This window comes from Chinchilla lanigera, unplaced genomic scaffold (genome assembly GCF_000276665.1).
Source record: "Chinchilla lanigera isolate Chin_1 unplaced genomic scaffold, ChiLan1.0 scaffold00056, whole genome shotgun sequence".
Lineage (NCBI taxonomy): Eukaryota > Metazoa > Chordata > Mammalia > Rodentia > Chinchillidae > Chinchilla > Chinchilla lanigera.
In genome coordinates, this window is record NW_004955457.1 from 6786282 (window position 1) to 6796850 (window position 10569).

General features: G+C 38.1%; 1 protein-coding gene across 8 annotated transcripts in view; it reads right to left on the reverse strand.

Annotated features, from left to right (window-relative positions):
* Positions 1-10569, reverse strand: part of Pikfyve (phosphoinositide kinase, FYVE finger containing) — a 92630-nt gene that overhangs the window by 37056 nt on the left and 45005 nt on the right. For all 8 annotated transcript variants that reach the window (XM_005396961.2, XM_005396963.2, XM_013520755.1 and 5 more), the window contains 5 exons: positions 9204-9311; positions 4873-5013; positions 4169-4295; positions 2761-3920; positions 716-816 (listed from right to left, as the gene is read on the reverse strand). In XM_005396961.2, the coding sequence (XP_005397018.1) occupies positions 716-816; positions 2761-3920; positions 4169-4295; positions 4873-5013; positions 9204-9311 (1637 nt within the window). The remainder of the gene's footprint in view (positions 1-715; positions 817-2760; positions 3921-4168; positions 4296-4872; positions 5014-9203; positions 9312-10569) is intronic.

Below are 10569 nucleotides of genomic sequence, written 5' to 3' on the forward strand. Positions count from 1 at the left end.
AGCCTTTCGAGTGCTGGGATTACAGGCGTGCACCACCATGCCTGGCTAGATTCATTCTTCTGTACATGGAGAAATAATTTTCTTGGTACCATTTGTTAAAGAGGCTATCTTTTGTCCAGCATATGTTTTTGGCACCTCTGTCAAAAACCAGATGGACCAACGGGCATGTGGTTGTTTCTGCAGCTGCACTTATATTCTACTGGTCAACAAATCTGTCTGTGTGCTAGGCTGGGCACTGACTGCAAGAGTTTGATTGTCACTGCAGTACTTAGCTAATTGCTTCAGGATGTTAGACTTTTTCTCAAGATGTGTGTTCACCAGACCTGGGCTGTCAGCTGTGCCAGGACCTAGGGTGGCCCTGATTCTTTCTCTAAACGCTCTCCGCACGGAATTCTTCAGGTGGGCTTCTCCTTCAAGTTACCTTCCTGTGTTTTGGTTTTTTGTTTTATACCCGTCTCCACCCACTCCATTTGTGAGTACCTGAGGGGTAAGTGTCTTGTGAGCCCCACTGCATCACTTTTACAAGTACAAATTCCTGTGTTATCCCTCCTATTATTTTCACCCTTGAAGTATAAATTTCATATTTGCTAAGTTTAAAATACTATATGCCCTGTATCTAAAAAATAGCTCCTAATAGCTGTATTTCCTTTTTTCTGTTTAAATTTACTAGAAATCTGTTCACAAGTGCAATAGTGTAGGGAGAGAAGAATCCTACCAAGGACTGACACAGGCACTGGGGGCATTGCTGGACTGGGTGGAAGAGCTGCTGAAGAGCACGCACAGCCGCTGGTGGTTAGCAGGATTTAGACAGTCCACCTGAAGGAGAAGGGACACATGAGTACCGAGACGTCGATGCACACCACCACTGCGTGCTCCGAACATCCAACATGTTCCACTCTACTGACACAGCCTATCACCACATGCAGGGCTTCTGATGAAGATTAAAACTGCAACAAACTAAATATAAACAAAGGAAACTGGTTTCTGAAGGGAAAAAGCCTCAAAAGTCAAAGTTAAATGTAAAAATGATGGGCTTAGCTCAGTGGTAGAATGTTGCCTAGCATGTCTGAGGCCCTAGGTTCAATCCTTCATAGCTTGTTTTCTTACATTAAATATTCTTTATTTTAAAAAAATGCATTAAATTATTTTGGAAGAAAAACTTAACTAAATATATCCCCATAAAACAGTATGACACAATGGCTGCATACAATATCAATCTGAGACACCCAGAAATTGAAATTCTAAGACATTTGTTTACCTGTGCTTTACACCTAATTTTGATCACAGGGTAACACCGGATCTCTGCTAAAATCCATACATTAGTACATGAAGTTTATGAAATACATGAAGCCTCTTTGATGCCATACCACCTCCCAATATGACTAGTTTGCATAATTAAAAAACATCCATTCTTTTTGCTAGCTCTCACATACAAGCACCCACATAAGTATACTCAGGAGCCAGGGATTTAGCTCAGCAGCACAGGCTCTGCCTGGCAAGCACGAAGTCCTGAGTTCAATTCCCAGTACCAAAGGAAAAAAAAAAGTATATTCAGTTAACTCTGGATTTGTAAAAATGGAATGACACTACATATATTAACATACAACCTGCTTTTAACAGTTAAAATACATCATGAGCTTTATCCAGGTCAATAAATGAGATCCAACTCATCTTTTCTAAAGCAAACAACCAGACACAATGCATCTTCATGAATGTGTTCCCATAAAATGCGAAGACCTTATACAAACAATAATTATTTGGTTTAATTCTGAAGTAATACATTCAAAGAGTAGTAGTTCTGGGTCAAAGGTATAAACCTATATGCATAAATCAAGAGATTTCCCTATCATTTTATATAAATGTATATGAAATTTAAGAAAGACATTTTTCCATGCCCTCATTAACCATGACTCTTATCACTTACCTTTTTGCCAGTCTTACAAATAAAAAAACAGTATTTCTTAGAATACCAATAAAACAGTATCTTCTTATTTTATTAAACAATTATATCTAAAGATAGATTTCTCCATTATTTTTATTAGTATATTATCAATATTATGCCCCAAAACAAATCTTTCTTAGGTACCTTTCTTTCTTTTTTTTTTTTTTTTTTTTTTTAAAGACAGGGTCTCACTACATAGGCCAGGCTGGCCTTGAACTCACTATGTAGCCCAGGCTGGTCTCAAACTCACAACAATCCCCCTACTTCAGCCTCCTGAGTGCTGGGATTACAGGCGTGAGCCACCACACCCAGCAGGGTACCCTTATTTCTAACAAGACCACTGCCACAGTTAAATAACAATGTCCAGAAAGTGTTTTTGTTTTATGTCTAAAATTTTAATAAGTAAATCTAACTTTTTTTTAAAACCACATCCATGTCCTACAATAAGCTTCCATCTCTCACTCCCTGTCACTGCCTTCCGAAGGATCAAGGATACATTTAGGCACATCTAAACATCTAAACTATACCAACAGAAACTTCAGGAATCACCTCCTCTTACAGCAGGGCTCCTTTTGCCTCACTGTGAGCTTATCTTATACCCCAAAAACCCAGTTTCATTACTTTGCAGCCTTATTTGAAACAGTCAAATATATAAGCCAAGAGACTAAAGACCAAAAAAAATGGCAAAGAAGAAGAAAAGTCTTACAAATGTGCATGCAGCTTGGCATACTGATTTTTTTCTCTTGTACCACCATAGCAGAGTTATTCAAATATTCCAAGTTTACATGGAAAATGGGAAGTAGATTCTCTGGGCTTACCTTTGATGACCAGACTGCATCACTGGAAATCAACCCTCTCTCTTCATCAGCCTCGATTTTGCTTCCTGCTTTGCCACTTGCAATATTCAATGCATCCTTTGAGTGAGTAAACGGATCTGAGTATCTGGACTGAATTCTTCCCCCTCTGGCTCGATAATCAGCCAGCATTCTTCCCAAGCTCTGACTATCCCCCAGATGCTCGGCGATCCTAGTGCTAACTAGCTCATGCAAGGGTAAGACTTGAATAGACTTGGCCTGAATACTTCCATTCATGCCCTGAAGTCCAGAGAGATCCCTAAGCAGCTGCTTCTTCCTCCTGCTCTCCATTTCTCTGAACTCCTTATTAAGGAGGGGAGACCAGTAAATCTGCTCTGGAAAATAGTCTCGCGTAGAGCACCTCATCCCCTTTTCAGTTAAAAGGAAAGGTTCCCGGAATGTGATTACTGGAGAGATGCAGAGGATCACATCTTTTAATTCCTGTTTAAAAGCCAGAGAGTAAGTCTTTCTCTTATCTTCAGAGGTGGTGACCTCCTCAGTCACATATAATCCTGTGTCATCCTGCAGAGGGTCTCTAAAGGCTCTCATTTGACTTTTGGGGTCCTGTTGCTCTTCTGTTTGCTTCCAAGGCTCTAGCTGCTCACTGCCTATAGCATCCTGTTGATCCACATGGAGCGGTAACAACGACTCTGGTACTGACTGGAAGAGAGCGCAGGGGATACCCGCTGCCAGGCAAGCTGTTGTAGCATACTCCTGGTGCTTCAAAGAGGCAGCAGTCTGTGGAATACTTTTACTTTCCTGCTCACTCTTCTCAAACACAACCCGTGATTCCAGCAAAGTGCTCTCTTCAGAGGACAGCACCTCGGGAGGGCAGTCCAGATCCCGAGGAAGGGAGCTTCCACTATGTTGCTCTTGTACAATCCCCTCATCCCCTCGTCCCTCAATCAGAGAATGGAACGAAGGGCTGTGCACTAACATGGGTGGCATAGCAAATTCATCCATGAGGAAAGAGATTTCTAACTGAGAATGATAAGCTACACAGATCATAAATATCAGGATCTCCTTAACTCGAGCCAGCTCATAATCAGAGCCCCCTCTGAGCTTGATGGTACAGCCTAGGTGCTGGGGACAACCTTCAAAAAACATCAGCGTTTTGGTTTGTTCTACAAATGAAAACACAAAAAGTCAAGAAGGCTTAGGTAACAATTTAGAAGTGCAGACACAATTAATTCATTGCCTTAGCATTTACCAAAAAAAAAAAAAAAAACCTTCATAGAATAAAACCCCAGTTGCTATTCTCACTTAACCACCAATAGATATTTTCTAATAAATGAACATTACAGCACTAAGGTGTTAATTCATTTCCCAGGATTCCCTAATTGCAAATGAATCCATTCTAAAGAATACTCACCATTAGGCAGCTGAAATATCTGCATATAAAACTTGTGACAAGTGCCCAGGTGTGGTTTTGTGAGCAGCTGGTCCATTGACATCACTAAGTCACCTTGGGTCATTCGACTGATTCGTTCTAAAACTTGCTACAACAAAGGAAAATATATTACAAAATAAAAATCTTACTAAACTTAATCTAGAAAAATAACGAGAAAATAAAATGATTTCCTTAGTTTTAATAACTATATGATAAATTTTAAAATATTTTAAATAAGTTGACAGTTAATTAATTAATAAGTGACCATTAAAATAAAGCCATAGTTATACTAGCATTATCAAAAGGCATTTGAGCATCATGTATTATCAAAATACTGTGGGGTGGGGGAAATTCCTAAAATTAACCTTTATTCCACAGAAAGTAGGCTTTTCAAGGAAAGAACATTTTTCTGCTTGTAAAATTCCCCAACAAAATAACCAACCAAATACCTGCTGATTACCTAGTGTCTAGTCCACCTTTCGTCTTACAGATAACTATAGTAAGCATTATATAAGCACTCAACACTTTCTTCCTGTCTGAGATTCTCCAGTCTTAATAATGAAACAGCTACTATGCCTTCGGCCCCACTGTAATATATATGACATAGCAGAGATATAAAAATGTATATGCATATACTATTAATCTAAAAGCTATGATTTTTAAAGTGACATAAAAATAACACTCACGGACTTTACATTAATGACCAATGTAATTCCATGTTCCAGTAACATATCCTGGGCGATCCGAGACACTGTTTTCTCAACCAAAACCAATGTGGGTCGAACATCAACTACTCGTTGAACATAATTCTTCAGGAATTCCCTTTCCTAAGTCAGATAAATCAGAAATATTATAATAGTTCAAGATCTAGACATATTAAAATATCAGAACAGCTTGATTATTAATATAAATGCCAGCCTAAATGTTTTATCCACAAATAAGTCTGACACAAAATTAAGTGAAATACAAGCATAAATTTCATTCACCATTCTTTTTTTCCCCTTTTGTGACAAGAGTTTCACTATGCAGTTCAGGCTGGCCTTGAACTCACTTTGTAGCCCAGGCTCACCTCAAACTCGCACCAATCCTCTTGCCTCAGCCTCCCAAGTGCTGGGATTACAGGCAGGCACCACCATGCTTAGCCTTCATTCATCATTCTAAACTACTGATTATTCTGAAGAGTTTCAAGAGTAATTCCATTCTCCAATTAATTTTACTTTGAAAGAATTTCAATTCTTAAATAGCCTGTATTATAAAACCAAACTTCTACTGGGCATGGTGGTGCATGCCTGTAATGCTAGCACTTGGGAGGCTGAGGCAGGAGGGTTCTTCTGAGTTCAAGGTCAACCTGAACTACACAGCAAGATCTTGCCTCAAAAAAAAAATAAAAATAAAAACCAAACTTCCAATTAGCTAGCTCTCAGAGGTTAAAACCTACATTGAGCAACCAATAAACCTAACTTCATAGCCTCCCAAATGAAAGCAATTTCTAAATGTTTTTAATATGGTTATGAATTTTCTCTTTCCCATTTTGAAACCAGCAAGAGCATCTCTTCTTCTGGGTATTATAAAAATTAGCTCTTCAACTTATGTTATTTCAGCTACTTCCTAGTTCCAAATTCCCAACCGATCATATTCTACCTCAAACAACTATCAATCTAATACATAATGCTTAATATAACTTCATTACAAAGGCTTACTTTCAAAGAACATGAATATTTTATATAATAACTAGAGTTAGAAGAATTCAATGTGTTAACTATTTCATAGAACTGCTGGGTTCCAGATGAGAGGCAACTGAAAATGTGCATGTTTGTCACCACTGCTCCAGGTGCCAATGCAACAGCAAGCAGAAACACTAAAATGACACCCAGGATTTGGAGGCAGATTTATTTACACTGACAAGCACTGATCAAGATCATTCCCAGAATATCAAGCCCTGATCTCTGGTGGTCTAGGGCTTTTATATGATGCATAAGCAGGAGATACAGAGGAGGTACAAAGGCGAGACACAAAGCCTGGCAGTTCTTCTGATTGGTTAGCAGGGTGAGATCACTGGTTACAAGTGGAGATTAAAGATTATCAGTTTATGAAGCTTGGTACAATGTACAATCAGGAATCTGGAGTGCTCAGTTATGCTCTCAGGGTTATAGGGGTCAATAAAGTAATTACAAAGCCAGGAAGCAGTTACAGAGCTAGGTAGCTTTAAAAGAACAAAGCTTTCTATTGTGCAGTTTTTCCCTTTCACCAACAGTGTTTTCTGAGCAAGTCTGTACCAGTGTCAGCCATTAGCAATGCATGAGTTTATTCCTGCAATGTATGTGCCCAGATATAGAGTATACTTTTTCTAGTCTTTGCCTGCTTTCCTGAGACAAACTTTACAGTTTCAAATTCTCCCATTATTAACAAAATGGAATTTTGCCCTTGAAATGTATTAATTTTCTACCCTGCTAACTCAGTTAAATTTAATAGCATTGAAAATGTTTTTATTTGTATAGTTCCAAGAAAGTATAAACTTTTTTTAAGTTTCTGCTTCTAGTACATGGATGTCAAATAAATTTCTTCTCACTTCTAATTCTAACTAACTACTATGACTATTTGTGAAACACTGTATTAAAAAGACACCCTGGCCCAAGCTGAGCCAGGAAAGAGTATCAGGAGGTAGGTAGGCCATAAGCACAGAACAGAGCTCAGCAGACCCACAGAGCTCCTGGCCCGGCCCTGGGAAGAGTCTAAAGTCACAACCTAATTTTCTCCTTGCCCCTTTGTTCCTCATTCTCCTTTTTCACATTGTCTACATTTCAGCTTCTTCTCTAATTAGTAATTCTACCCTGGGTAGACAAGAAGGAAAGGAGAGGAGAGGAAAGAATGCAGAAAAAGAGAGGAGAGGGAAGGAGGGAAGAAAAAGAGAAAGAAAGAAGGACAGGAAAAAGAAAGGGAAAGATTAAAAAAAGGAAAGGAAGAAAAAACTCAGGTGAAACTTTCTTTTTTCAATTCAGAGTGTGCTAGGGTAAGAGTTAAAGGCACCATAAAATTATGTTTAAAAGCACTGATGAAAAGGATGCTTTACATTATTTAAGCTGAATCATATTTCTTAACTATGAATCTGCCCGCAACACATTTCCCTAACATGAAAAGACTTTATTTTGTTAAGCATCTGATTGCAAGTTACCCTTGCAAGTAATAATAAAGCGGATAAATTTAAGTAATAATACAAAAGTATCTATAGATTTCAGTTATCCCACTTCATTTTAGCATCCCTGCAACCAGGACACAGCCTATGATCAATATAGTTGTGATCTGACCCTGTTGAAGGCCTCTGCTAAAATCTTCTCTGAGATCAGAAAACCCCAGCACAGGGGACAGAGGCAGAGCTCAGTGGCAGGGCTCAGTGCACGATGAACAAGTGAGCAACCTAACACCAAGTTTCTTACATTCCATAACAGTACTAATGGTCTCCTCTCGCTTCTTTTAAGTTACCTACTGGAAAGTCATAGTAATCATAACTGAATCTAGCCAAAGCCTTTTATTTTTACTGATAACATTAGCTGATTACAATAAAGACTGAGCCCCAGGTAACAGGCTTAATATCAGAGCACAATTTCAAAATGCACTATGCCTTTGACCACAGCTCAGTTTTATTAACTGGTATCTATAAATTGAGAACAAAGGGATTGGGAAAATGTGATTACCTTGAATTTTCAAGTAAGCTTTTCCTAAATATTTCTGTAACTGGGTATAAATTTCTCCTGTAATATGATATTTACATTGCTGAAAACTTCCCATTTTGAATGACCACAAATTAAAATAAACAGCATTTCTAAGAAAAAAAAAAAAAGACAAAAAACTTAAAACCTAGCCAATTGCATATGTACAGCACTAACACACTAGCAGAGAACCTGGATAGTGCAGAGAGTCAGCAGGCAGAGACGGAGGCTACCTCAAGGGAAATTACAAAGGCATACAACAAACTACAACCATACAACTGGACATGGAGCCCTGAGCAATTAAAGCTACCAACAGACCTGCAGGGCTCAGGTATGGGGAGAGCACCTGCAAGTAAATGTTCACTTTTAACTTCTTAAAAGAGCCTGAAGCTAGGTGTCATGGTGCACACCTGTAATCCCAGCACTCAAGAGGCTGAGGCAGGAGGATCATAAGAGTTCGAGGCCAGCCTGGGCTACACAGTGAGTTCAAGGCTGCCTGAACCATATAGCAACACCCTGTCTTTAAAAACAACAACAACAACAAAAACAAAGAAAACAGTCGAAAAGACTCTTGCCTGTATAACAGCTGAGAAGAGGCAGTTTTTGTTTCCAAGTGAACATTATAGTCTTACTGCAGCTATTCTGAGCCCCCTTGCTTAGGAAAACCACACAGAAGCCAGCATAACTTCCATCTGGCATCCCCCTTCTTACTAACTATATACAAGTTCAATGGTACTCTAGAAATATGTCTTAGTAGAACAGACAACACTATATTGTTGGAGATTCTACCAGGACCTAAAAAGTTCCAGAAATTCTCCCAGTAAATCAATGGTCCAAGTGGAAAAGGGAAACCAGTTTTGGGCTTCACTTTTCCACTGGATATCTTCCCAGTCATGAGCTCCCTTGAGCAATCTGAAACTTTAAAAATGAGAGCTGGAAGGCTGAGTAAGCTAGCTCTAAATAATACATATAAGTATCTTTTACAATGAATTTTAAAAATATAACATGAACAAGAAGTTTCCTTTAAAAATAATTAAGAGATGGCAAGTATCATAGTAAAATACATCCCTCCAAAAGGAAAAAAATAAATAAAAGGGAAAAATGGAAACAAAGCTTTTATAAACAAGGAAGGGAAGAGAGGTTGAAGGGAGGGGAGGGGAATGGGGAAAAAAGAACCAAGATATACCATGTTCAGGTACCAACTCCCTATGATGAATGTGATCATTATGTATAGTGAGAAAGTGCACCAATGAAATTAATTTTTAAAAATCAAATCCCTCAAAATTATTGTCTTCAGTAACAAATGGTACCTGAAGCACAATAGGATCAATGCAGGTAAACTTCGTCTCTTCTCTATAGAGATACTCGATGGAACACTTCAGCAGGAGGATTTTGGGGTTCTTAATACAGGAATTCATCTGCAACAAGATGAACAGTGTGTTACAGCTGCTATGGTTTGCATCTGACAGACTTCCTTTAACCATAACTTTAAGTTCCTATTGTTCATGATTACTACTAACTTAAGGCATATCATTTTATCAATGTTAATAGACTCTTATTTAGTACTTTTGGGTTACTCTTTTTTTTTTTAAATGTGGCTTTTACATGGTTAAGTCTATTCTTCTATACCCTCCATTTTTTCCAAACTTCTAAAATTGTAAAAAGATACCACGTGGGGCTTACACACAGGCTATTTCACAAATGCTAGTATATCAATTCTGACAGCATATTTCTGTTGAAGAGATGGAAGGGAGGGGGAAGAAATGAAAAAAGGAGTTAAGATGTATTAAGTACATGTACCAACTTCCCGCAAGGAATATAAACACTACGTACTACCCACATGTACTAATAAAAAATAAATTTTAAAAAAACATTGTATAGTCATGGTGCTGTTTGGATAGTTTATGTACATATTATTATTCATAGTTAGATATTAGGTTATTATTATATTAGGTATTAGGTTGGGTATTCATAATGTTTAAGGAAAACCACTATCCGTCTATGTGAATATTTTTTACCTACAAACTGGCTTCCCTTTTCCTGCTCACAGAAAACTACTAATAAGGACTGAGTCTATAAAACATTGGTGCTCTTTCAAGTACAAACTATTGTTTGTTGTCAAAAAAAAAAATTCAAGTAGGCCAGGTGTGGTGATGCATGCCTGTAATCCCAGCACTTGGGAGGCTGAGGCAGGAGAATTGCTGTGAGTCTGAGGTCAGCCTGGGCTACACAGTGAGTTCAAGGCCAGCCTGAACTGCTTAGCAAGACCCTGTCTCAAAAAACAAAATAAAAATTTTTTTTCGAGAGGTCAATGAAGAAAATAATTGAAATGCCTTCTGAACATACATGCAATAGGATAAATTTCCAAATAGGGGTAGAAGAGGAAGAAAAGAATTAAAATGCCTCCTGAACATATTTCTAATAGACTACATTTTCAAATAATCATTTCAGTTGGCAAGCTGAATTGGGTAACACAAAGTTAAAAAGAAAATTTTAAACCATCCCAAAAGTAGATTCAAGTATCCCAAGCATGCAACTAAAATCCACAAACAGCATGGCCTGCAACCTGTAATCCAGATATCAAACTGACCTCCCTTACAGACCCCACACTGGCAAACAGCTCTGATAAGTGACACACTAAGAAAAAAACCAAAACCAAAAAAAAAAAAAAAAAAA